The 27,095-nt window shown below is 48.9% G+C and overlaps 7 protein-coding genes across 7 annotated transcripts; 4 read left to right on the forward strand and 3 right to left on the reverse strand.

The window, feature by feature from the left end:
- Nucleotides 1-107: 107 nt before the first annotated feature.
- Nucleotides 108-3,445, forward strand: MIND_01067700 (Transcriptional regulator Cwf13; the record flags this gene model as incomplete). The annotated part of the gene is made up of 7 exons (XM_037367254.1): nt 108-124; nt 176-330; nt 384-448; nt 495-1,933; nt 1,983-2,030; nt 2,078-2,456; nt 2,504-3,445. 7 exons carry the CDS (start codon nt 108-110, stop codon nt 3,443-3,445), a joined length of 3,045 nt encoding a protein of 1,014 aa, XP_037216648.1.
- Nucleotides 3,446-3,482: 37 nt separating this feature from the next.
- Nucleotides 3,483-5,111, forward strand: MIND_01067800 (uncharacterized protein; the record flags this gene model as incomplete). Its single annotated transcript, XM_037367255.1, has 6 exons — nt 3,483-3,798; nt 3,848-4,131; nt 4,184-4,405; nt 4,450-4,572; nt 4,624-4,929; nt 4,983-5,111. 6 exons carry the CDS (start codon nt 3,483-3,485, stop codon nt 5,109-5,111), a joined length of 1,380 nt encoding a protein of 459 aa, XP_037216649.1.
- Nucleotides 5,112-11,282: 6,171 nt separating this feature from the next.
- Nucleotides 11,283-13,521, forward strand: MIND_01067900 (uncharacterized protein; the record flags this gene model as incomplete). The annotated part of the gene is made up of 3 exons (XM_037367256.1): nt 11,283-12,308; nt 12,362-12,544; nt 12,595-13,521. The coding sequence occupies 3 exons, from the start codon at nt 11,283-11,285 to the stop codon at nt 13,519-13,521; spliced, it is 2,136 nt and encodes a 711-aa protein (XP_037216650.1).
- Nucleotides 13,522-14,327: 806 nt separating this feature from the next.
- MIND_01068000 (AAA-ATPase-like domain-containing protein) lies at nt 14,328-16,258 on the reverse strand (the record flags this gene model as incomplete). The annotated part of the gene is made up of 4 exons (XM_037367257.1): nt 14,328-14,945; nt 14,995-15,669; nt 15,719-16,165; nt 16,223-16,258. The coding sequence occupies 4 exons, from the start codon at nt 16,256-16,258 to the stop codon at nt 14,328-14,330; spliced, it is 1,776 nt and encodes a 591-aa protein (XP_037216651.1).
- A 264-nt stretch (nt 16,259-16,522) lies between these two features.
- On the reverse strand, nt 16,523-22,199 carry MIND_01068100 (DEAD/DEAH-box DNA helicase; the record flags this gene model as incomplete). Its single annotated transcript, XM_037367258.1, has 32 exons — nt 16,523-16,834; nt 16,890-17,445; nt 17,496-17,540; nt 17,591-17,669; nt 17,721-17,835; nt 17,880-17,975; nt 18,029-18,116; nt 18,168-18,544; nt 18,591-18,597; nt 18,643-18,720; nt 18,768-18,828; nt 18,871-18,979; nt 19,030-19,119; nt 19,324-19,392; nt 19,440-19,825; nt 19,872-19,887; nt 19,938-20,035; nt 20,084-20,108; nt 20,154-20,266; nt 20,316-20,350; nt 20,395-20,482; nt 20,530-20,606; nt 20,650-20,744; nt 20,791-20,964; nt 21,012-21,063; nt 21,115-21,146; nt 21,199-21,208; nt 21,260-21,332; nt 21,377-21,541; nt 21,586-21,687; nt 21,734-22,093; nt 22,139-22,199. The coding sequence occupies 32 exons, from the start codon at nt 22,197-22,199 to the stop codon at nt 16,523-16,525; spliced, it is 4,044 nt and encodes a 1,347-aa protein (XP_037216652.1).
- Nucleotides 22,200-22,357: 158 nt separating this feature from the next.
- On the forward strand, nt 22,358-22,801 carry MIND_01068200 (Cyclin-dependent kinases regulatory subunit; the record flags this gene model as incomplete). Its single annotated transcript, XM_037367259.1, has 3 exons — nt 22,358-22,419; nt 22,463-22,656; nt 22,710-22,801. 3 exons carry the CDS (start codon nt 22,358-22,360, stop codon nt 22,799-22,801), a joined length of 348 nt encoding a protein of 115 aa, XP_037216653.1.
- A 3,021-nt stretch (nt 22,802-25,822) lies between these two features.
- Nucleotides 25,823-27,049, reverse strand: MIND_01068400 (uncharacterized protein; the record flags this gene model as incomplete). The annotated part of the gene is made up of 3 exons (XM_037367260.1): nt 25,823-26,154; nt 26,205-26,524; nt 26,583-27,049. 3 exons carry the CDS (start codon nt 27,047-27,049, stop codon nt 25,823-25,825), a joined length of 1,119 nt encoding a protein of 372 aa, XP_037216654.1.
- Nucleotides 27,050-27,095: the final 46 nt, after the last annotated feature.

The following is a 27,095-nucleotide window of genomic DNA, read 5'->3' on the forward strand; positions in this document are numbered from 1 at the left end:
CGAACGTGCGCTTGAAGGCTTGAAGCCGAGAACCGAAAGCAGCGAATACCATGTGTCACGGCCGGCGTCACAACACTCAACCCGAACCATCATCTTTCTTATTCATCATGGCGGCTTTAGCAGCGCAAGTCGTTTGTTTTCCTCTCAGATATTCGCTAAAGTCATATTTATTCAGACTCCTTCCTACTCCAATACATTCACAATCTTTCGAGGAGGAGGCTGACATCTCGCGGCCAGCGTCAGCGCCTTCTCAATCACTCATTGCTCGCCCCACTATCCCTCCCTATGGTCAACGACGCGGCTGGAGACCATCCTCTCTAGCAGATTATGGTGCGTGTCGGCTTGTGCATTGAATTGTACTGATTGTTACTTTCTTTCGATAGCGGACGGTGGGTCGTACCCCGAATGCCATGTCGCACAATATCCGCTGGACATGGGCAAGAAGAAGGTGTGTAGCACTCCCACCGGCTCACAAGTCATACTCACTTGTTCAGGGCTCGTCTGGGAACACCCTTGCCCTTCAGGTCGACAGTGATGGTAACGTCCGCTATGATGCCATTGCCCACCAAGGCCAGCGACCGGACAAAATCATCCAATCCCAATTCAAAGACCTCGTGCCACTACTGCATCGGAAAGACCTCACGGATGAGGATCGAAATATGGACAGGCCGTCGGAGGATGAAGTGCAGGAAACCGCTGACAAGACGAGGGCGGCTTTGGAGAAGTTAGTTTCGGGGAAAATCAAAGCAGCCCAACCTAAGAATGTCCTGGATACTGGTGGCCAAGCTTCCTTCATTCGGTACACACCAGGCCAACAAAACGGATCCTCTACCCTCCAACAACGCATCATCAAAATGTCCACAGTTGTCGAAGACCCATTGGAGCCACCGAGATTCAAACATAAAAAGATTCCGCGTGGCCCACCCAGTCCACCGCCTCCCGTTCTACGTAGTCCTCCCCGGAAAGCGACTGCTCAAGAACAGAAGGAATGGATGATTCCGCCATGCATATCCAACTGGAAAAACAACAAGGGTTTCACCATTCCACTGGACAAACGATTGGCGGCAGATGGTCGTGGCCTGCAGGACGTGAGCATCAACGACAACTTTGCCAAATTTTCCGAAGCTTTGTTTGTCGCAGACCGACATGCCCGCGAGGAGGTCCGCCAACGATCGCTTATGCAACAAAAGCTTGCTCAGAAGGAGAAAGCGTCGAAAGAAGAGAATCTACGCGCCATGGCTCAAAGGGCACGGGAAGAACGAGCCGGTGTTGCTGCGAAACCCACTGTCGCAAGCCAGGCAGCAATGAACACGTCGCTCGCGAACTACGGAAGTGACAGTGGGAGTGATGATGAGTCAGACAAGGGCAGTGAAGAGGACGAGGACGCTGCTCGTGTTCGTGACCAAATGCGCCAAGAGAAGCGTAGAGAGCGTGAACGAGAGATGAGAATGAATAATATGGGCACGGAGCAAAGGGCTAAACAACTTGCTCGACAACAGAATCGCGACATTTCAGAGAAAATTGCCCTTGGTCTTGCCAAGCCCACACTCTCCAAAGAATCCATGCTCGACTCGCGGTTGTTCAACCAGGAATCGCTGTCAGGTAGCTTTGCCGACGAAGACTCATACAACCTCTACGACCGCCCGCTATTCCATGGCTCAACTGCCGCTGCTGCAATCTACAAAGCTCGCGGTAACATTACTGAAGGCAACGAAGATTCATTTGGTGGTGGAACCGACGAGGGTATTGGCAAAGCGCTCGATAACGACCGGTTTGGTCTTGGGCAACCGAAAGTTGGGTTCGAGGGTGCCGCTGACCAAGAAATACGAGAAGGTCCAGTGCAGTTTGAGAAGGATACTGGTGATGTCTTTGGGCTGAATCAGTTCCTTGACGAGGCCAAGACTGGTAAGAAACGCGGTCTTGACACTAGCGGGTTCGTTCATCTTCTATTTCCTCTTTTGGTGCACTTACCTTCTCGAAAGTGGTGGCTCTCGCAAGCGGCAGCAACTGGAGCGGGCGTCAGAACGAGAGTAGGTACATATTTTTTCCGTAGTAGCATGTAATAGTAGATCGATAGTTGGCCTGACGGATCAAAAGTTGTTGACCAATTTGGACTTTGTGACGGAACAAAAACTTTTATGAGCGCTGCGTCTGGCGCACGGACGCTGCTCAAGTACACTGGAATCCCGCCTTCTTGGTTCGAAAAACGACCCAAACTCCCCTCACGCAACTGGCTTATCTTTTACTCCTTCACGTCGTCATGCATTGGCCTCTATGTTTATGACCGCCGCCAATGTCGTGCCATTCGTCAAGAATATATCGACAAAGTCAAGGACTTTGCTGACGAAACCGTTGGATCCATGTACCACCCACGCAAAGTCCTAGTTTATGGTGGACGGTGGCCTGGGGACGAGGACTACGACCAGCCGCTGAAATATTTCCGCAAGTATGTCAAGGTACGCGCGTGTTGCCTTTTTGTCCCTCCATTCTGAAATTGAACTAGCCAATACTCGTCGCAGCGGCTGTCGACTACACTATGGTTGGCGGGAAACGTCTTGGGGACGTGGCAGGACGCGTAGCAGAGAGCATTAAGGCACAGCGACGAGTTGAAGCTGGCTTAGAAGAAACCCCAGACTATCGCAAAGCCCTGCCGTCTTACTTGACGCCTGAAGAGGAACGACTACACCAATTAGAAGGCGGTATTATGATCATTGGGCGGCCAACATTCAAAGAGTTTATGACGGGACTTAAACGCGGCTGGTCTGAGCCGCTGGACAAGGTGGACAAGGAGGAAATGCTTGCGCAAGAGCTTGAAGCAGATGGTCGGTTTGATGAGTCCGACGAAGAGCCAACACCATTGCCGCCAATATTGCTGCCCCCCACTCAAATTACTTCTCAGCCGTCTCTTCCCACTGTGCCCTCGCTACCGCCCATCGCCCTAGTTCCATTCACGGACTTGCTGGGCTTCACGAAAATTCCGCTCATGATTTGGCAGTGGTTTAACCGCCGACACGATGTACGGAACGGCGCTGAGGCTGCCTACAGCGTGGTTATGGGCCAAACACGTCCCTTCTCCACGCCGTTATTCTCTGATATCACGCCAGGCGAATCGGACCTCGAATTCGATGTCGCCTGTGAACGGTGGCTCAAGAAATCGCTCTTTGACCTGCCCAAGGAGACCGAAAAAGCGCGCGAAAAGTATTATACGGAGCTCAAGAGTAAACTTGAAACAGCCAGAGCATTGGCGAGAGGCACACGGGAGCCTACCAAGGAGGAGACTGCCAACCCGCCACCCACCGAGGTGGAGTTGAGAGCGGAGCGGCTAAAGAACGAAAAGAGGTGGCGAGGAGATCTACGAGGCTGGGAAATTGTCAGTCCAGCAACCAAGACAGCTTGGGACGACAGATTCCGTGACGTCCTTCGAGTATACACAAATCCGAAATAATTTCTTACACGTAAAAAGAATCAGCCTTTTTTGTCTGATGCCTCCACAACGACCCACCCTTGAGGACACAGCCAACAGTGTTGTCGACGTATTCCGGCCCTATCTGCAGAGCCTACAGGACGAGTACAACGACTTACGGCGGAGCTCAGATGAAGCAACCATACGATGCAAAGCTCTTGAACAAAAGCACCAGCAACTCGTTTCGACGTTGAAGATGGTGGGTATCGCTTACGAAGACGACAAGTTTCGGTTTTCGGACCAGTGGAAGGTCATTCCTGAGTTGAACAACCGCGATCTGTCTCCACAAGATATCTTGGCTGCTCTTGAGAACTTTCAGAGTCGTAGTATCCCTAGTAAGTTCTCCTCAACCCATGTTTTCCTTTTATTACAGCTTGGTGGAAGCGTCGACGTCTGACCGTGTTTCTGGCATACGCGACGAAAATCATGATGCCGCTACCCGAGCAAATGTTCCCAGATTTTCTCCACTCGAAACCTCGGTTCGCAAAGATTCGCAGCTAGAGAACAGCATATCCAGTTCAGAGGAGCCTCAAACCAGTGCTGGGCAGCGCCTTCAACTTGGCTTACCCGGGCCACCAGCAACTCGCAAACGAAAGTCTTCCGATGTACAGTTGGAGTCTGGTGAGCGAAACAAGCTCGCTCGCAGGTCTGATGCCAGCGAAAAAATGGTCAGACTTGCAATGTTAGAGCATCACATCCTTGCTCACCGTTTGAACGTAGCGCAACAGTGACTCTCCGATCGTCAACAAGATGTTCAAGGCATTTATGGCAAAATCGCGAGGGCCGCCCACGACTACGGCGGAATACAAGTCATTCTTCCTTGGCGGACTGGATCTAGATCTCAAGAAAGAGGACCGTGAACTTGCTGCATGGGTGCGAGCAAGTAAAGGATTTCTTGTTCCTCCGGAGACGAACAATAAACGGGAGTGGCACTCTGCCTGGGTAAAAACACAAGTGCTAATGATATGAAAACTTACCCTGCCCAGATGGAAGCCATGAGCGATGTTTTCCCTGCCGAGACCAAACGCGATAACGTCGTTTGTACCTTACCGAGCACTCAACCACCATCAAACTTGGATGATTACTCGCATCTACTTCAACTCGAAAATGTAAGGGGCTTTCAGTTCCTCGATGACTATTTTAAACACCTTACTACGTAGGTCCTTGAAAAGCATTCCGAGCTCCAAGGCACCCAACTTCTGTTCGACCACATCTTGTCTGCCACCGCTGCAATTGACTTCGCCTATGAACATTGCCTCCGTAGCGAAGAGCAAAAGATCAAGTTCACCAAGCTTCGCTATATTCACCAATTCAAAAACACGCATTTCGAGGACATTAGCGATGACTACGACCAATGTTGTTCACGAATCAAAACAACCCACCAGAACCACTACATGTTATGGAGGGCCCGAGTTTACGGGAAAGATATCACAACACGCAATCGAATTCTCGACGCATATAAGGCTGTTGGTCAATCTCTGATTCATTTGACACCATTGCTCAAGAATGCTGTCCATAGCTTGGCCCACAAATCCTGCTCGATCCTGCGTTTTCGACACCCAAAATGCGACAGGTTTCTGCGAGTTATCCTCATTTTGTTGCTCAGACCCTCCAAAACCTGCCCTCCTGCGGTACGAGATTTGTTTGAGAAAAACTGTGCTGTGACGAGTGGCGTGATCGCGGAGCTTAATAGCTCGTTGTGCGACTATGTTCAAACGGTTCTGAAGCGTGTTCCATGTAACTGTATTAGTAAGTAATGTACTCGCCACCAGATACCTGGCGTAAAATTCTCCGGATCTAATGCGTGCTGGGAGGTGTGTTTGGTTGGAGTAAATCTGAGTTAGGATTTGGATGTCACTAAATCAATTCTCGACAACACCCACAACATGGGCACCGCCAATGGAGACGAACCGGGGGGCTGTCGACAGGCAGTTGGTGAAGCTCTCGACTGTCACAACCGGCGAGTCGCTCAACGCCGAGGCTCGATAAGGCTGCTGAATGAGCTCCGGGATGTCCAGTCCACAAAGATGATTGAACAATGTCTCTAGCTCCCCAGGTGTGGGTCGGCGTTGTTTGTTGGCGTGCATTCCGTACCACATCCCCTCCAGAGACAAGTTAACCAGCTCAAGATCTATGAATTCTTCCAAGCGGCTGCGCGTAGAGGAAGATTGACGTGAATAGGTTTGGGCCCAGTTTGGTCTTGTGGCTCTAGTATGAATGGCGATAACGGCCAGCGCTCCAGAGCTTCTTTGTGACGGAATATGAGCTCGAAAGCACCCAGTAAGGTAGGTTCTGGCTGGAGACCAAAGAACGTAAAGCGCATTGCGTCTCGGGAGAATCTCGGCGAGCAGGCCTGTGAATGGTCCACTCCGATTGAAGATAGAGTAGTCGGCCCAGTTGAACATGAATTCCCAATGTGAATCGTAGCGTTTGAGCACATCACTATCAACTTGAGCATGTATCTTTCGTGGTGTTAGTCGCGTATGTAAGATTCTTGCATACGCACCAAGGAGAGAACATGACGATTGAAAATCTTATAGTGGTCCGGCTCAGCATCGGGGATCAAACCACCGGCTTGTAGGATGGCAGCCCATGTAATGTTCGCCGGGTCGTCTTCAGTAAAAGCATCGAAGTGGGTAATTTTGACTCGACCGACAGTGAGCAATGCAATCAGACCGTCCTGTGAGGCAACATTCGGATTCAAGGAAGAAGTAGGGAGGCACTTGAGCGTATCAGTCAGTGTTGCATAAGACTTGAAGGGTTTTCCCTTGGTCGAAGGGTCGTGAACCGTGATCCAATCTAGCACAAGTTGAGGGTGAAGTGTGGCATAGGTGCTGCCAGGAGCGGGGGTAATTGCAGGTCGGATGAAGCTGAGCTACATCCATTGATTGGTTGAGAAATAAGGTCGCAAGGTTGGTTGCCTCTGGCACGGTAAACCCACAACCGTCGACGAACTCGACGGGTATTTGGGGCGGCAGGTCAAGCCCAGAAAGTAAAAACACGCCCGTTACGATCAGCTTGTGAACAACATCCGCACGGAGTGGGGTCCAGAACCGCGCTTCCAACAGCGCAATGGAATCTCGGTAGACGCTTTCAGAGATGTGTTCACCCGGGCCAACGGGATGAAAGAGAGCATCATAATCATCGACGCTGACAAACAGCGAGTAACCCTTTTGTTCTATAAGATCCTACGGCAAACGTCAACTTGCGAACTACATGGGAAGGAAAAGACAACACCAATAGCCAAACCAATGGATTAGGTTGCTTTTCGGCCCATTCTTCTACATCTGTTATGTCAAGCGGCAGGCCGTAAGAAGCTCCAAGATATGAGCAAGCGTCGTATATTATATCATCCAACGCGCAAGAAATCGAGTCCAAAGTCTTTTGTCCACGAAGAGAGGCGAAGTCGAAAGACAGGCAGATATGCCGGTTATGTGGGGTTGGGACTTTCTTGGCGATATTGAGCGCTCTGAATCGCTCTGGAAACTCAGAGAAGCCGTAAAGACCGTAGTACCGAGTGAGCATAGACATGAGCATGGTTTTGCCATAGCGAGGAGGAAGGAGGAGCAGATACCGGAAGCGTTCAGGCAAGAGCGCAATGACATCTGTCTTGTCCACGAAGGCAAGTTGGGGTAGTCCCCAGTCTTGAAAAGAGTCAAATGTCCCAGGTAGATACCATTTGATTTTGGGAGGTGCAAGCTATCGTGCAGTTAAGTCTCCGGTGGCAACAATCAGGTACTAGTAGGCGAACCTGGTGTACATGATTCTCTTTCACATCAGAGGAGTTGGTTGAAGGAGAACTTGATGAGTCAGACTCGGACGCATCTTCGAATTCAACAGTCAGTCAGCGTTTGGGTCTGGAACGCGACAAACCAAAGGGGGACGCTAATTCTAGTGGACCCTTGAAAGAATCCAAAGGGATTTCCCGAGAGGTTGAACCATATCTGCTGCCTGGGTGAGCACCTGGCCAGTTTGGAGTGATACGCGCGGACATGCAGGATCCACCGGTGTACATCGGAGAACATTGACTGCCGGTGGATGCCGCTGACTTCTTGGTGGCATTCGGTGACAAATCTTACGTTTCTTGTGATGTTCATCGACCCTTTCCTTTGTTCACCGTACATGGCTTGTAATTCCACCGGAATGCACTGAACATTCACTGGCTGTGGATGAACTTATGCACCGACCAACATTGATCTTATCTCAACTTTGTTCAGTATTATTCAGTGTCCTTTGAGCGTTTGTGCGCTGAATCCCACTGACTTTGTAGATAAGTTCACCGAACAAGCACTACATCCTTTGTCACTATATCTGCAGGAGATTCACTGAACATTTAATTGACAGCCACTGCACAGATATTCACTGAACATCATGTCTGCATTTGCTTGGGTTTTTCAAATATTATTCTCGTGATCATGGTCAGTAGAAAGGCAGTGTCGGATGCCTGACTGACTCAGCTTTCTGCACCATGCCCCCTCTTCCCTATGATGAGAATGCTCTCCCCAAGCTGGATGATATCAAAAGCCAACCTGTTGGTTCGCTCAAGTTGCCTGAGCTTCGAGCGCTGGCCGTGCACCTCAAAATTCCTGGCATTGACAAACAGTTGAAGCCCCAGCTGCTCATTGCAGTCAAGAAGCAACTTGCGACATCGACCGACAGGGCACTTGATCGATTCTCTGCTCATCGACCTCGGGACGCTACTGGCGTAGGCACATTAACCAGTGGTAGTTCTGCACCCAGAACCAGCGCTGTGAAGGACAATGAAGATCTTCTTGCTGATAAGCAGAAGCCTTCTATGACTCGGTGCGTTGCAAGTATCAAAACCAAATATTGCTACTGAACATTTGTGTCTGGGAATTAGCGCTGCCAATAAACTACTGGTTGATCAACGTTCTTCAGACCCACCACCCAGAACCAAGCGCCTTGGAACTGCCGGTGCTGTGGTTGATGCTGCAATCTGTATGTGATTCATGGTCAGGCTGGATAGGTTGACTGGTCTAACATTTCACTTTTAGCAGTTATTGACGACATGTCTGAGCTTAGTGATCTTGATGCTGACGCCACTGGCACCAGCGGTCGCTTGTCGTCAAGTCCTCCACCGCATTCTGTCGATACTACCAGTGATGATGAAGGTGAAGAAGGGGCACAGGGCAAGAACCAGAAGAAGACTGAGAACAAGAATCTCAAACTCGCACTTGTTAGTCCGCTGCCTGGTGATTTGGACACAGAAATTGAGGCCACGCTAACCGGTATGTGCTAATTGTTTGGATGTAAAGCCTTTGCTTCCTGTTCTTGTCTTATTCTAGTGGGTGCCGATATTACCATGCCAGATGGGAATATTGCAAGAGCCTGGGTTGCACCACCACAACGACCAAACCTTCGCGTTGAGAAGCGACTGTCTGATAATCAATTCTTTGGTCGATGGACTGAGCTTGCTCCCGCTGTCCTTTGCGCTTTGAGCCCCTCACATGGTACGTCAACACTAGCTCTGATTTAGCGCTTATGACTGAATCACCGCAGGGTTCAACGAACTCAAGATTCGCCCACCTAATGCTGCTGCCTCAATCGGTAATGTTGGGGGCGCATTACGTGGAGAGTTTGAGCCTCAAATGCAGTTGAATGCTCCAAATCGTTGCCGGCTTATATTTGATGCCGATGAAAATGTTCTCATCTTTCGTTTTGCATTGGAGCGGCCAAAAACAGACAAACTGATCATAGCTCCGGTATGTGATCTCATTTAGAATGCAAATACCTATATCAACTCTCATCCAAGGCTCAAGTCATTCCACCCCCGAGTTTTGCCACCAGTATATCTCCCGAGTTTCGCCCTTTGGATGCGGCCCGCGAACGTCCCTCAATTGGACATAGCATTGGCAAAGGATCTAAACGCACCCCAGCCATCAAATTCCTTGCAGAAAAGCTCGGAGCACCACCTAATGGGTACGGTCAGGCAGATACGGTGGATATTATTCGTTCTCGATACTGGGGACTGATTGACGGGTGCAATTATGCCAAGGAACACTTCAAGAACCCTGACAAGGGGCCCAAGTATCGTCTCCCTGCTAGTATGTGATAATACTTGAGTATCCTGCATTTTGATAAGCAAATCCACAGCAGATGAATATTCCCCCTTCGGTGGGCTTACGTTCAACAAGGCCGAAATCGAATTAGCATTTGACATTGGACATACCATCGTAAAGTCTGACCGTGACTTCTGTACGAATCCCGACCTACTTTTGGCGCCACTTGCATACGACTGGATCAATCGAAGCCCAAATTTAAGTGCCGAGGATGAGGCTATGTTTGCTAGTATGAAGAAGACTGCTTTCAATTCATATGTTGCTCTGCGTGTCGAGGCAAAGAAGGTGGAAAGGGAGAAGGAACGCAAGATGAGGGAGAAAGAAGCACAGGACCAAGAAGCCTCCACGTCGGATAGTAAAGGCAAGGGAAAACGCAAAGAGGTGGAGCTGACTCAGGAGGAAATCACTCGAGCTCTGGATCGCGCTAAGAAGCGTAAGCAGCAGACCCTTGAGGATGTGGACAGTGACTCTATTGATGCATAGTAGTTAGCTTATACTGTATTCTTCCTCAGAAATGCGAGAAATGCGTTGATATGCTGCACTCCGAGACTCCAAGGATCACATGATGATTACGGTCAACTTGTGACTGTGTTTGGTATTTGATCCCTTGTACTCTAACCACTGCTACTGCGATTGGTACAGGTGGCGAGTACACCCCACTCCCTGAAGTGCTCCGGCAGTAGCCCAGGCACAAGTCAGCTGTGTCCACAGCTGCGAGATCGGTCTAGAACTTGGTCCCTGGGAGTGGTCTTGCTTTCTCTCTGTCGTCTGGGCTGCCTTTGAGCTCAGTTCATATCTCTTTCCACCTTCCCAAGCATCCACCACTCTCTGTCCTTCCCACTCAGTCACCTTCTCCCTCATGCGCCTGGCCCTGGCCATAACCCAACAACCGCTGTATGTATCGGCGCAAAAATTGGTAGGCATTAGTCTTAGTGCCTTTCCTCACTGCTTACCGCTTTCTGGCCAGAACGATGCAAGAATGGGCTAGAATAGCTCAAGATATACAAGCAGATGGTGTAAGGCTCACCACGCAGCGCTCGCTCATCCTGTCGGCGCGAAACTTGGTGAGCGTTTAGCCTCACATACCCGACGCTCACTCACCGACTTTCAGCCCGAACGATCCACGCGCAGGCGAGAGGCGCACGAAATACTCCCGATGCCCGGAAACCATTTATGTGCATATATGGGATGACCGCTGCGTATTCTCGCGCGAAACCTGGTGTGTGATTATCGCTATATTCCACCTACTAGCTCGTTAATTTCTGGCAAGAACGACCCAAAGATGAGCTGATTGTGCCGGAAATATAGTGAATATTGGTGTGCATTCCACGCATCAACCGCTCGCTCGTCTTACGCGAAACTCGAGGAGCTTCAAGACTAGCCCCACCCCTTACTGCCTGCCGACTTTCGTCCGGAACGATGGAGATTTGGGCACGCGGCATGCCAAACTCTGAGGGAACAGTACACATGATATGTAGACTGTTCCCTAGTACCAATACTGCCCAACCGCTGTATGTCCCTTCACTAAACTTAGTTAGTATTGAGACTAATGTATCCCCCATCTGTCCCCCAGTTCTCGAGCCCAACGATGCCATATATTCGTCGGCTTTGGCTCGTAGTCTAGGCATTTGACACGTTTGGGTGTACAGTAGAATATGGACTTTGACTTCGTGAGGAGAATATGGGAATCTATAGTTCTTGAGAGTAGAGTTCGTATCATTGCCTGATTTGGCACTGTGATGTTGCCTCCAACGGTCAGCATCTTCCTCACCTTTCTGCAATTCTACTTGCCCAAAGAGTTCTCCCTTCAGCGTGCCCTCTACATCACCTCCGCTCTTATTACTGCCTATCCCTTATTCCGATTGCATCAAAATCAGCGGCGCGAGCCTTATCAGAAGCAACGTACCGCTTGGCTCACGAGCCTCAAGGAGATTATTCGAGAGGCTTGTGGTTCACATCATGAGCATCCCGACTTCCCACCAGAGCATCCGGATGTCTCAGTCGAGGTTGCTTCGAAGTTGTCTGGCGAAATCGACTCCCTATACCGAATCTTAGGAATAGATGACACAACTTCCATGAATTTCCCTGAGCCTCCAATTCTTTTATGCACCGTCCGCCTCCACTGTGTCTTTTGTGCTGATAACTTCCACCCTCGTACCCTCCGACGCTATAAAAAGCCTATGACTGTGCGCGTTCTTGATCGCGACTTCAACTGGAAAACCGCCACCCTCTTTGTCGCCTACTGCATAAAATGTGAATCAGAGTACTACCCCGACCGTATTACTTACCGACCTCCGGGCACTTCCTTCCAACGCAAACAACGCCTTGAGTCTGATGCCAACTATCTTCGTGTCTCAAAGCATGGTGTCTGGATACACCGCCGCATTGCTGTAGCACAGGAGAAGGCTCTACTTCGTTTCCATGTAGGCTGGTCAACATTCTCAGAATGGCTCAATGATATTGTACCTACCAAGACGGCTATAACTGCACGCCAATCGCAACGACTTTACCAGGAACACTTCAGTCGGCGTCTACTGTCAGCACATGATTTGATTGAAGAGTTTGCAGTCCCTGCACATTCTACTGCCAATGTGCTTTCGGAGTCAGTACGAGATGCTATTGGAAAGAATGGTGGGGTTGTTGCGGGAGCAATGGACCATGGCTGTCTGGACTGCACTCATCTCAAACGATACCACTCTGATCTCAATGATATTGAGCTTGGGGTATTGTCTGGTGATGAGGAGGCTATTGTTGGTATTGAACCGGTGCGTGTCCACAAATCTTTGATCAAGTCCCCTCATCTGAATATACTATATAGCAACATTCACAAGTTCACTCCGATACTGAACCACTCATGGAAGGACCTCATTCCCCAGCTCCAGAAGTAGCTACAATACCTTCTGGTCTTGCACGTTTCCCGGCTCAACAACAACGTATACCTGGCTCGAAACGTGGTTATGTCCGCATGGCTGTAATGGATGGCAAGACTATAACTCATCGTGTCCGTTTTATTGATTTACTGAGCCGTTCATGACTAAATTCAAACTATAGATTTGTGCAGTAAAAGAATGCGAAAATCCTCTCACCAACTATAGAAATGGACGGTTTTGCAAGCACCACTTAGACCGAAGCGACTTATGTGGCATTGCCTCATGTGGTCTGCACGTCTCGGAACCTGGCGCACTTACCTGTGCAAGTGCTACTCACAAGATGTGGTATCAGAAGTATCTTACCCGCTTCCGTTTATCATTCACTGGTGTTCGGCGCATCATACGCCGACAAGAAAATCAGGCAAATACGAGCAACAACCATTCTGGGCCTGGTGATACAAGAATTCGTCCCGACCTACCTGAACTCGATGGAATTTTGGGAATGGATGTCGAGCATACGTTTCGTGCCAGAACAACATATTGCCTGCAAACTGTGCAATGGGCTTGTGGTTGTCCGGTCGGCTGGGGCAAAGTCTTTGTTGGCGAAACTCCTTCACGCGTTTGGCGTATTTTAGATGCTATCTGGGCAGATTATCCTGATCATCGACCCAGTTTTTTGGCCTACGACGATGCATGCAGCCTTTTGCGTCATATTGTTACTCAAGACCGCAACAACTTGTGGATCACTGGCACCAAGCTCATCGTTGATGCCTGGCACTACATTAACCATCAGGCTACAGATCTTCTCTGCCGTGTCTGGTGTAACCCGGCACCATCGAACAGTTCACAACCAGATCTCATTACGGTACAGACTGATGAACAGGGCCATCCACATTTGACTCGTGCTTTCAATACTGAAACTGCAGAGCAACTAAATGCATGGCTCAACGGTTTTGAGGCACAACTTCGGCAGATGTCCGATGTTAACTATGATTTTTGTGTCCATGTTTTGATGATGCTTTATAAGGAAGAGGTAGAACGAAAGGTATCCAAGAGATCTCGTGAGCTTGATGAGATATTTTGGGCCAGTGTCAATAGTACTGAATAATTTAAATTCATTCTGTATAGTCAGTGAATTCAGTGGCATTCGGTGAACACGGATATAATATGGGATTCAGCTAGGAGGAAAACCCAGAATATTCAGTGTACAATATAGTTGTGTTCAGTAAACAAATTCATGATATCCAGTGGAAAAACTGTAATAATTCAGTGTACAATATAGTTGTGTTCAGTGAACATATTGAGGATATCCAATGGACAAACTGTAATAATTCAGTGAACAAATAGGTTATATTCAGTGAACCTTACCTCTTTTTGAATATTCACCAGGCCTTTTAAATGTTCATTGAACAGAGGAAAAGTTCACTGGATAATGCATACATTTGGTAAACATATTTTGGATGTACAGTGTATTTTATTCAAAAGTTCACTGAACATTGTGGTCCTGTCACGCCGGGCATATTACTGCCAGTTTGACATGTTGATGGTATGACTAGTGCATAGCCGGTAGCCACACCTTTATCACTTATTCCCTTTGCACCAGTTGTGGAGCTAGTAGTTTTGGCACTCGATCGGGAGCAGCTGGCCTGGTCTTAATAAGGCTGACATGTAAAATTCTCAATTCTTGTGGGTCTAACGTGTGATGAGAAATGTCTACCACTCTCTTTCACTGGTATGCAGTAGCAATCCACAGGATCATCCGCTACGACATCGTTGCAAGGTTCATCTGTCTCCAGTGGCTTTTCGGTCGTCATCAGTCAGTGCATCGAAGGCAGCGTGAACTGGAAACCAGGCGTGGGACTATTATACTACAAGACGTCGTCAGAGTTGAGTTAGTACTCAGGTGTCACTAAATCAGTTCTCGACAACACCGTCAGGCAACCAATGTGAACCGACAACATGGGCGCCGCCAACGGAAACAAACCGGGGGGCCGTCACCACGCAGTTGGTAAAGCTCTCGACTGTTACAACGGTCGAGTCATTCAGCGAGGCTCGATACGGTTGCTGAACGAGCTCCGGAATGTCCAGTCCACAAAAATGATCAAACAACGCCTCGAGTTCCCCTGGTGTCGGTCGGCGTTGGTCCAAGTCGTTGGCATGCAGGCCATACCACATCCCTTCCAGAGATAAGTTGACAAGCTCTAGATCCATAAATTCTGGGAGCCAGCTACGTGTGGGAAGAATGACGGTGATGGGCATGGGGTCAGCTTGTCGAGGGCGTAGTATAAATGGCAACAACGGCCAACGCTCCAGAGCTTCTTTGTAACGGAATATAAGCTCGAAGACACCGAGCAATGTGGGTTCTGGCTGGAGACCAAAGAACGTGAAGCGCAGCATGTCGTGAAGAATCTTGGCGAGCAGACCTGTGAACGGTGCAGTGCGATTCCAGATACAGTAATCGCCCCACGTGATCATAAATGCGAAATTTGAATCGTAGCGTTTGAGCACAAGGCGATCAACCTGAGCATGGATCTGCAATGAGTCAATTAGGGCTTATGTGAGATTCGTATGGTTCACGCACCAAGGAGAGGACATGTTTGTTGAAAATCTTATAGTGGTCCGCTTCAGCATCAGGAATCAAGCCGCCAGCTTGCAGAATGGCAGCCCACGTAATTTTGGTGGGGTCGTCTTCAGCAAAAGCGTCGAGTTCCGTGATTTTCACTCGACCGACAGTGAGCAACGCGATCAGACCGTCCTGCGAGGCGACATTCGGATTCGAGGAAGAAGTAGGTAGGCACTTGAGCATATCGGCCAGTGTCGCATAAGACTCGTAGAGTTCCTCGTCATTTGGAGAATCTTGGACGGCTATCCAATCTAGCACAAGTTGAGGATGGAATGTGGAATATGTGCTGCCAGGAGCAGAGTAATTGCAGGTCGAACGAAGCCGATCTACATCCATTGATTGGCCAAGAAATAGGGAGGCTAGGTTAGTTGCCTCCAGCTCAGTGAATCCGCAACCATTGATGAACTCGGCGGGTATTCTGGGCGGCAGATCGAGCCCAGGAAGTAAAAAGACACCCGTTACAATCAGCTTGTGAACAACATCCGCACGGAGTGGGGTCCAAAACCGCGCCTCCAACAGCGCAATGGCATCGCGGTAGAAGCTTTGAGAAATGGGTTCACCAACAGGATGAAAGAGAGCATCATAATTATCGACGCTGACAAATAGCGAGTAGCCCTTTTGCTCTATAAGATCCTGGGGCAAACGTCAACTTGCGAACTACATGGGAAGGAAAAAACGACACCAGTAACCACACAACTTCATTGGGACGTTTTTCGGCCCAGTGTATTATGCCAAGCTGGTAGCGATAGCAAACTCCAAGTTCAGAGAACGCGACATCTATTACATCATCCAGCGCGCATGAAATCGAGTCCAAGGTCTTTTGTCCACGAAGAGGGCCGAAGTCGAAAGACAGGTAGATATGCCGGTTATGTGGGGTTGGGACCTTCTTGGCGATATTGAGCGCTCTGAAGTGCTCCGGAAAGTCGGAGAAGCCGTGAAGACCGTAGTACAAAGTGAGCATGGACACGAGCATGGTTTTGCCATAGCGGGGAGGAAGGAGGAGCAGATATCGAAATCGTTCAGGCAAAAGCGCGATGACATCTGTCTTGTCCACAAAGGCAATTTGGGGGGTACCCCAGGCATGGAAAGAGGTGAATTGACTGGGTAGATGCCATTTTGGAGGTGTAAGCTATAATGCGGTTGAGTCTTGTTAACACGGTTAAGTAGCAATAAACGGTAGGCGCACCTGGTGTCCATGGTCGTTCCCGTTCACTGAAGACATTGGCGATCGCCGATGACTGTTCACAAACAACCCTGGCCCACTCCATGCTGGAGGCCCCTAGTTCATGGCAAGGATATCACGACGCGCAATAAGTAATGAATTCTCCAAGCACAACATTTGGATGCGGCTCCAGAAAGCTGGCTGGAGGAAAGGCTTGTCAAACCGCTTTGTCAGCAAAGGCCGGTCGACTCTCAGTTTTGGTTTCTCTCGAATGCACGATGCCTTTAACTAGGTCCACAAGGTAGAAATAATGCTCCTTCACGATCACACGATTTCCACAGCCCCGCTATTCAGCCATTCGTCCAACGCCATCAAGTCTTCATTCGTGTCCTCGTTGCAAGGTCCATCCGCCTTTTGTGTGGGCATTGGAGCTGGCGCATCCGGCGTTGCAACTGGTTGAGACATGTCGCTGATCGTCTTGCGGTCGTCATCCGTCAGTGAAGGTGTGGAAGGCAGCGTAAGTTCGACCTCGGGAGTGCCGTACTGGAAGTCTTCGGCGAAATTGAAAAGAGGTTGGACATCGTAGTATGCCATCGAATGGTCGTGCGACTCGTTTGACGCTGATTCCGGCGATGGCTAAATGATTAGATATCAGCTCCCTGGGCTGGAAAGTATCAACAGAGTTGCCCACCGCAACGTCTTCTCGGTGTACTTTCTTCAAAGGGCGGAAGTTTTCTTCGTTGCGGTTCTTGCGTTTGGGAGTATGAGCTCGTTTGGGCGACTTGAATTTCATCGTCTCAGAAGGCACATGTCGGATCATAGAGTCGAGTTCGGAGTCGGAGTAATCTGGCGATGAGTTTCGCTGCCGTTTCAGACCAGACTTCGCAGCTTGGACAAGTTCTTGAGGCTCAGGAAGGTCATCATCATCATCGTCAAGTTGCAAGCGAGGAAACGAGGTTGGAAGCGATTCTTTATCCTTCAAATCCGAAAGCTTGACGCTGAAATCCAGATTGACTTTGTTCTTGCGCTTTAGTTCGTCAGGCGACTCTAGTTTCAAACGACTGCCCGGTACAAGCTTCAGATTGGCTTTCGTGCTTTCGTGTAGTTGCTCAAGCTGCTGAATAGTTTTGTCCGGCTTGTTGGTAACCTTGCTCGGTTTCTTTGCAGCGATTGGCTCTGCGGGCTTGGGATTATCGTCTAACCGTCTTTTTGCAGCACGTGGAAGTTCAGGTAAGCCGTCACGACAGCTGGTATGCTTCAGTGTCCTGGGAGCTTGGCTGAACTATTTGATACTCACCATAAATGTCGACATTTGGTTTTGTCCTTGCAAGGGTGATTGCATCTGACAAAATTCAGCGGTCCCTCCCGATGATACCACGTCAGCAAACGCACTTGTAGTTTCCATTACTCAATTTTTCTGGACCTGAGGCTGAGGATGCAGGCGGGTCGGTCGATTTTTTTTGTGTGTGGGCTGAGTATCATCCGTCCAATCGCTGGCCATGCAGACAGAGGAAAAACGAACTTTGGGTTAAATCTCTCAAAATAGGTTGCTTGAGAGGTTCTTCAAAGTTGCCCTCTGCATCGACGGCCGTGTTCCAGAACTCAGGATCATCTTCAAGACCGGCAAGATCAAGGTCCTGATGACGTTTGAGATTGATGGCATCAAGGAAAGTAAACACACAAGAGCGGTGGGCGGACGGGTATCGCGTGTAGGATATTCTGTGTAGGACAGATTCGGTTTGTATGCTTGACTGACAGTAGCCCCAGCAATCGATTCCTCAATGCGCGCTCGTTAACCCAACGTTTATTGATATTGACCATTGAACTTACCGAAGTTATTAGGACCATCACAGATTGACTAGGTTTCGTCAGTTCGGCAGTAATTTCAAACTTTTTAGCGTCTTTAAGGGCCTTCGTTCTACAACAAAACAGTCAGCATTGTGGGGGTGTGAGATATAGGCAAACTGACGGAATCCTTCTGAAGTCCACAAGCTCCAAATCCGAGGTCAAAGTGAGAATAGAAGTCATCTGCGTCCACTTCTGCTTCTTGAGCTTCCCAGTGTTGTTAGTTTTGTTTGTGAGACCACATGTGACGGCCAGGTCGATTTCAACCGGGTCTTTACCGCCATTAGAGTGCACTCCGACCTCCGCAATGTCAACATGATATTTGGGTATCTCGTTAACAGCCGCAAGAATTTCAAGGCCGAAAGGGGGCCGTCGATTCAGCAACTGAAAGACTGGTTTGATGATATGCCATGCGACAGAAAGCATAGCTACATTTTCGATTTTATGTGCGTCTTGCTTCGCTAAAAGCGCCAGTGTCGTGATGCCGTTTTCAGCCAGTACCTGTGGATAACGGTCAAAGGTTGCCGATTCGACGCATTCTATGTACTTTGATGCTGCAGATGATTGGACAAGGCGACGAGGGAAATAGGACAACTTACGATTTTTCGCCGATCGACTCAATTTGTTTCAAGACAACCGGTCTGTCCTCCCATGCTTTTGCAGTTAAGCATCGCACTCTACAACTTAAGTGAGAGTCGTGAAATGCGACGACAAACAATCCTACAATTCAAGCCCATGTTTCAGTTGTGCGCCACGCTTCCTTACGAGAGCGACCTCCACAATAACTATTTGGTATGAGACGCGATCAAGAAACAAATGTTAACAACCTCGAGCAATTCTGGAGACGTGTTTGAAGACCGCAAAAGCCTCCAGGTTTAGCTGACTGTCAGCGGCTTTGTAGTCGGGAGAGTTGAGGGAGATGCCGCTGAGAACTGCCTACCAAAGACGTTGTGCTCATGGGTGAAGGATATAATTGATGAACCAACCTGAATGAGGAGAAAGATTTTGTCCGATGATTTTTCGACCTTTTTGACTTCAAATCGGATGTCGTTGTGGCGTCGTAGCTTGTTGAATATCTATGGTACTCATGAGTATGGGCAAGACATAGTGTTGAAAATGGAAGCTTGCCGTCTTCTCTGATGCGCGCAATTTGGTTTCGGCCAATCTATGACCAGTTGGCTTGAGCGAAATAATGGGGACACCTCACTCTTCTGATGCTGAAATCAATTCAAGCTGCAAGGGACGTTACTTTTTCGGTTCTCTCTTCCAAGGAAACTTACTAGTTCACGTAATGTAGGCTTTTCCGGTAACGCTAAAATGAGACTCATAGTGGACTGTCGGATGTAGAACTAGCACTCTTATCAGTAGATACCAAATACAAATACTTGAATTGAACCTTGCTCATGATGTCGCCAAACTCGGTCGACGCCAGGGCGTCGCTGTTAATCCCAGCCTCAACGTCGTTGATAAGTTGCGTTGAACGTAGTTTTCCGATGCTATCGATGACCATCTCGTCGATGCGCTCCTCCCATGACTGATTTTCGGTTTTCCCCAGAGAGTAATGTGCAGGGTTCTTCTTGACACGTTGAAACAAGAAGGAACTCCGCAACCAGCTTTTCGCGGACTGCATACTCGTAATGGTACCCAGACCGATTTCAGAGTTGATATGTTCAGCCAGATTTAGATGCAAAGAGCTTTCCACGGTTGTCTTGCCTTGAGCGAGTTCGCGATACTTGTTCTCAAGCTCTGTTTCGCACATGATAATCGCGACACCGTCGGTGTCTGTGCAACATTAACATTGAGAATGCGGTTCCAGGGACACACGAACCAAACTGTGGTCTGCCCTACAGCGCGCTGAGGAAAAAATGTAGATGAACTTAGGTAAGAGACATACCGCTCGTCCGAGCATTTGCATCACATCCAAGTCGGAGTATTCGCCTGATTGATTGTTTTGGAATATATGAACACCTTTAATCACCACAGTGTGTGCAGCTAAAACAGAAATCAGAGAACTGATAACAGTGCGAGCTCGAGACCTACGCAAGTTAACGCCGACGGCAAGAGTCTACTGGAACATCAGGCAAGCAAGTGAAGACTGGTTGGATGATACCGATGTTGCAACTACCACACGGAGGGCGCCTCTCAAATACAAGTCTTCGACTCCTCGTCGGTCGTCCATAGTCATGCCCGCATGATGAATTCCAATACCAAATTTGCTGAACTCTGGGACTAGGATCAGCAGTTGGATGCGAAGCACGAGGAAAAAAATGACCATTCAATGCTTGATCATGGAACACATATTCGTTACTGCGTGCTGTTAATTCCAATTGGATAAGGTCCAGCAAACCTACCGCATCGCATGAGACCAGGGCAATTGTTTCCTGCTCTTTTCTGCATCAACATAGTCGGTCATTAGTTGTTTTGCTGTGGTCGTCACTCCTTATATCGAGTCATAAATTATCGACGTATCTGAGAGCACACCCAACCTTTGCGCGTGGACACGAACACGAGGATCGGTTTGCCTACTGCGTGCGCTTGCAAAGTAGGGAAAAGTTTATGGTCTCTGCTGAGTATTAGTAATTTCTTCTGCATTTGGGAGGCCTTACATCTTGCGCGCAAAAGAGAAATCATTATCACTGCGTGCTCTGTCAATCGCGATCACGTGGCGCTTCAATTTGCAAGGTCGAAAACTTTCGTTGAACTGAAAGTTGACTTTAGGTCCTCCTCAAGATGAATATACGACATACCTCAAAGACGATTGCGGGGCCTTCCCGCCTTTTGTCTCCGATCCACGATGCAATGTCCTGGATGTTGGGCACCGTCGCTGATACAAGCAAGAAGCGAACACTGCTACCCCGCGACTTCATCCGAGAAATAACAACCTCAAGTGTGCTTCCACGCGACTCGTTGAGAATATGTACCTGGAAGCGTTCAAGACTCGGGTTAGGTTTGTTTAAAATGAATTCACCTCGTCTACAAGAAACAATTGAACGCGGGACAGGATGTGTCCATGCTCCGACCTAGACATGGACTAAGAGGTGATAGCAAGGAGAAGCGACAGTCATACGCACCAGTTTCTGGTTAAACTATCCCACTTTTCGCCCTAATTTTTGTGAGGATAAGTGCATATTCTTTCTCATGATTAGAAACCATACAGTGGTGATTCTGTCAATATGGGTAGTGCACTGATTAGTAATTTTAAACAATTGAACATACATGATGGTCGCTGCTTTCGCATCGCCCCAGACACCTTTGCCAAACTGAACAGTATCTCCAGTTAACTCGCAACCTTGAAAAGTGAGATCAAGATATGGTGCCATGAAGCAGATTCACATTTGATCCCAAGAGAAGCAAATTTGGTTGACCAGTCCCGTTGTCGTTCAGAGCAAAGAGCTTTCGTGGGAGCCATGTAGACACACTTGAAGTTACTCCCAACCTCTTTAAGCATTCGTATTATCGCGAGTTCGAACAGGACAGTCTTTCCACTTCCAGTTGGAGCTAAACGAGTGAGAATCATACTTGAGCAATTATAATGGACACACCGGACACAATTAAATTCTCATCGGAACTGAATACGGTCGAGAAACAAGTGGACTGAACGGCATTGAAAACCGGAAATTTGAATATTCCCCGATACATGTCCGCTGTGGACGGTCAACGCGTTAGAACAACTTTAGTTTGTTTGCTCACGTAGATCGGAAATGGGGGTTAGTCGAATGCCGGTTGAGTTGAGAGGATTAGCGCCTCGTGATGATGATGGTGATGGCGGTCGGGTACGCGGGGAGTCATAATGGACTGCTGAAGCTTGGAACCTCGGTCGACCAGTCGTAAGTGGTGGATAGTGGTGACGAGTGTCGCTTGGGGCGTTGAATTGCGTCAAATCGCATTCCAGCTCTTCGTATTCGTCGTAGTCATGTGGGTGGCCAGGATTGTAGCTATCCGTGTAATTTTCCTCGTTGGGGTCGTCCATATAGTCATCGAACTCATCGATTGGGTCCTGGTGGTGCATCGCAAAACGGCTTCTCTCGCGAGGAGACGGAGACGACTCTACTATGAGAGTTCAGTTTTCCTTATTTTCAAATTGACGTCGCCTACTCTGGTCTTCGAAGTCGATGCTGTTTCCCTGGAACGATGAATGGAGAAAGTTGTTGTACATGATGGGTCCACTATGTGACAGCGTGATGTGACTCGTCGTGTGGCCTTTGACCTCAAATCGCATCCTTGTTGCCTTTCTTTCTGTCTGATTAACGCTATCAGGCAAGCTGACTCTCGATGCTCTCAGGCTGGATAGGCTGATTATCCTGGTAGCCCACGATGGACGCGGCACTCGCCAAAGAGCAAGAAGAACAGCGTAAACTCGAGGAATACATCGAAAAGTATCAGCTTCAAGCCGCTAGAAAGCGCGTTAACCACCGGCAGGATCCACTACTCCGATCGATATACAGACGACCACTACGAATACCGTCACGTCATCCTTCCTAAGCAGCTCCTCCGACTGGTGCCGAAACAATTCTTCAACGAGGAGTCGGGAACGCTCCGTCTTTTGTCTGAGCCGGAGTGGCGTGGAATTGGTATTACCCAGAGTCTTGGCTGGGAGCATTTTGAAGTCCATGGTAATTATTTGCCCAATTTCATCCTGCCTCAGCTCAATGTGTCATTCATCCAGCTCCCGAACCACACATTCTACTCTTCCGGCGTCCAAAGGATTATGTGCCACCACCACAGCACGCTCAGAGCAAAGCAGCTCGACGGCGATGAATTAGCAATCGCGATGTTTATTTACACGACTAGGACCGGCTTGTACTCTACGCTCTCAAGATGCTCTCTACCTGAATCCCATCCTTATTTAAAGACGGAGACCAACAACTACCTTTGGCATCGGAATGGGGCTGCTATTTTTTAACCTCCGTATATATTCAAGTATGCGCTATTCTCGCAGGTACGGAGGTGGCTGTTGTTCAGCTAGTTGTGCTTCCAAAGTTGCTAAACGCTCCTCTAAATGCGACAAATCTCTCCTCGTGGCGGCGTTCATGGGTTCCACTAATCTGGCTTGTGGCGAAAGTGATGTCGTCGATGTTGCTGCATTATCCACACTCAAACCCTCCCTTTCTGCCTTGGTGGGCTCAAGCTGGGATGAAAAAACGGTCGGCGAATGCTGGTCTCCTTCATCAGACGGTGAATTGGGCGTGTTTGTTGCGGCCCGAATGGGATAGTCGGATAATGGGAGGAAGTGAGAGCGGGCTAACATTTTGTCGTCCTCTAATCGCGCATGTTGCAGGCGTCGATGTCGCCAGAGCAGAAGGAAAACGGCAAGCGCTGCGACGGCTAATGCGCCGATTACGCCCCCAACGATTGCACCAACGTTCGTTTTCGAACTTGAAGAAGAAGTCGGTTCTGTGTTGGCTGTAATAGTTGTGACGATTCCGCTGATACTGCAACGTTTTGAGTCAACGAGGATATCCTAAGGATAATCGCCACACACGTAACAGTTCTAGAAAATAGGGCATATAAGGCAAGGAGACAGGAAACTTGGGACACATACTGGGACACGCCAGTTACTCCTCCAGGTTTCCCTCTGTCGGAAGGTGAGTTGCACCGATCGGGAGAGGAAAGTGAACAGACGAGGGAATTCTGTAGCGAGATGAGCAACGTTCGGAGTGTCCGAAATGAAACTCACGATGTCGCGGCATTTCGATTCGACGAAAATGCCGAAGCAGAGTCGCTATACACGATTCAAGACAATTTATTTGCCGAAGTGAGCAAAGCGCACGATGCATGAGAACTTGGGTTTGAAGATGGAGAAAGGCCAGTGCTGCTGGACGGAATTTTAATATTTTTTCAAGTTGGGAAGCACCAGACTTACGATGAAGTGGTACCGGGCGAATCACTCCTGCTTGAGTTGGGCAACGAAATAATTGAAGAAGGTAAGATAAACGCACTTCGCAGGTTGGGCCGAATTTCCACCACCACCACCGGTAGCTCCCCCTCCACCAACACTTTCACCCGAAGTTACCACCGCGTAATCAAACAACGCGGTCTGAACCTCCACCCCTGTATTAGGGTTGATATTTAGCTCCCAGTTAACGGTGTGGGATCCGGAAGAAAGTCCGGTTGCCGAGAAGAATAGTGCATTGTAGCTGAACCTAACAAGTGTTGGATTGAATCACAGGAAAACTTGGGCGTACTGTTCTGTGCCGGTGTAGTGGTGCGTCTTTCGTGTGCTCCCCAGTGTGAAGACAATGTCCGCTTGACTGATGGCTTGGTCGATTCCGTATATGTAGACGCCCGTACCTGTCTAACAAGATGGAAGGAGAGTCTCGAAAACGTGAATAAGACGGACCAGTGAATGTCAGTGATCCAGTGGTTGGAGGCGCGGTCAGTCTGATGTTGCCGTCGTGCCATGTTGAATCGTGCGTGCGAGATGAATCAGGCCGTGAAGAACAGACTTGACAGGGTGAAGAGGGAGAAACGGTGTTCCAGTTGCCTGAGAATGTGAAACTAGAATTGGAATCGTCGATGGTCGTGTTCGTTGGAGCACCAAAGACCAAGAGGAGTTGTAGAAGAAAGAATAAAGAGTGTGGCAGCCGCATGAAGCTGGGGGGAGGTGGTGGTGGCAAGACTCTGAGCGATAACGTCGACCGTAGATCTTCCCATCCATGATGCGAGGTGAGCCGTGGGCGCCGAAGAATGTCGGTCTCTGACGGTTGTTTGAAGGTTGGAATGAGATGGAAGTCACCGTAGCATGAGAAAGAATTGGATGGGACATCATCGAGCACCTAGGCACAGTCAACGGATGCGAAGGATTTTGAATCCTGGTCTGGGGTATATGGCCCAACGTAGAAGTGAAACAACTAGGCATCGAGTTGCAAACTGCTTCCACACACACCCGTTCCGAATATGAACAAACTTTTGAGGGCGGCGGCGCCGCGGCAATTTAATTGATATGATGCCAGTGGTCGGGTTGTCCCGCAATTCGAAGCGCCTTGCAGAGAAGAGGTGGCGAAGGGTACGTGCGTTGGGTTCATGGGAAGAGCCATGTTTGGACCTTGTGCAATGATGGTGATTCACATTATAATGGCGGAGTATTCTTGCCCACCTCAAAGCATGATTGCTGCAGTATAAATTATGTTGGGAGGCCTAGCATAGGCTTAGCTGTAGGGACAGCGCATAGCGTGGTAAGTCGGTACTTGACAAAAAATAAATAAAATTGATTTAAATGTGACGAAAAAGCGACACCAGCAGGATTTGAACCTGCGCTCGGAAACCGAAACAGATGAGTTAATATTCTAATCTGTCGCCTTAACCACTCGGCCATAGTGTTGTATTTCTGCAAGAATAAAGGGCATCCCAGAGTTGAAAGGATCCTCGAGAAACATGCAGCCGTTGTTGAGAAGAGTCGCCAACAAGTTTTTAATGGTGCGTGATAAGATGTGTGACATCGATCAATGTTTATGATGCGATCAAATTCCATGTGCATACCAGTACTCATTTGTTGCCCAAGTTCAATAGCTGTACTAGTAAGGGCAACCTCGTGGTTTTGGCTTGCGAAAGCCTGAGCACAGAGGAAGATAAGTAGTGCCTGCACTTGCTGCATTGTCTAGGTTTGTTGAGTCGCACTCAGCGTCGCGTCTAGCACGTGATCACTCGAGGTCAGTGTCTTATTCCTCATCATTTTTGGAGAGAACAATCTACTGTCTACTAGTATGAATAATTACTCAACCCAGCTGCAGATGATGATGCTGAAACCATGCCACCCCCCAAAAAGATACGACATCATAGCTACGACATCCGCACCTCACAAACCTTTGCCAACCGTTTACCACCGAACCGCTGTTCAAAGCCTTTCCAATGCCCTGCTAGTCCGTCTATCCCGTCTGATGGTTCTCCGTTCAAGTTTGTCATCGCGGGGGAAGGAGAAATCTGCTCTTCCGCCGTTGTCGAAGACTGCCAATGATGGTCAATCACCGATGCGTGTGGCGTTAACGGGGCGCTTCGGAGGACCGTGGTGGATGTCGTGGAAAGGTTTGAATACGCAGGCTGCGCTTTCACAGTTGCCACGATATCTTTCCAGTCAATGGCGGCCAGTTTTGCTAACACATCCTTATCATTTACTGGTTCACATTTCAGTCTCATGTTCGACGCCATAGTCCAAATGACGCACCTGAAATAAAGTGGAATTGTCCCACCAAGACTTCAACACTTATGCCTAGAATTTGTTGTGCATCGAATGTTGAAAGCGTAATCAAATTATGGTTGAAGACAAGGCATGTCTCGCCACATGTCCGCCGCTCAAGCGCCCACCCATGTTCTCCATGCCTCACAAGGGATCTATCTGAAGTGTGGGCAACCTGCTCTTGCAGCGCTGCACCTGTGACTGGCCGATACATTCCATTGTCGGGAGACGGGGAGCAACCAATAATTGATCGAGCAGCATGCGCAAGTTTGTGAAGGATTGTCCATGCCACAGTGAAAGTCAATACACTGGGGGGAGAACATACAGTCAGCACGGAGCAGAAATTGGTCGGGCAAGACTTCATACTTGAGGCAAGCCTGGTCTCTGGAACCAGGAATAACGATACCCTGGTTTAGTCTGGCAAATTCGTCGTAGAACCGTTTGGCCACGCGTATTCGGGGTTGTTCGCGGCACTTGACTTCATGTTGTTGGTTGACTGGCCCGAGAACGTTCATCGCACTACCGTCTGGGCAAATCACATTAGCGTAGGCCTCTCCGGTGTCTCCGAATTCGATGGGCGGCGGGTCGTCCATTAACCAGCGTGATACTTTCGATAGACGCTCGCGGAAAGGGGTAGAAGCGCGGTTTTGAGGGTCATCGAAGGTCAAGTCGGTTATGTCCAATAGAATGGGCGAGGATAGAATGTGATAGCGGAGGGCATCAAGCGTTTTGGAGATGGGAGTGTCATATGGAGGAGAAATGTCAACGAGGTCCCCACAGAGCCAGATGGTCCATGGCTTATGCGGGGATTCGGAAGACGATGAATTGGACATGGGCGGAAGGTGACAAGAGACCCCTTTGACTTAGTCGATCGAGCTC

This window comes from Mycena indigotica (assembly GCF_014461135.1).
Source record: "Mycena indigotica strain 171206Taipei chromosome Unknown Mind.scaff0009, whole genome shotgun sequence".
Taxonomy (NCBI): domain Eukaryota; kingdom Fungi; phylum Basidiomycota; class Agaricomycetes; order Agaricales; family Mycenaceae; genus Mycena; species Mycena indigotica.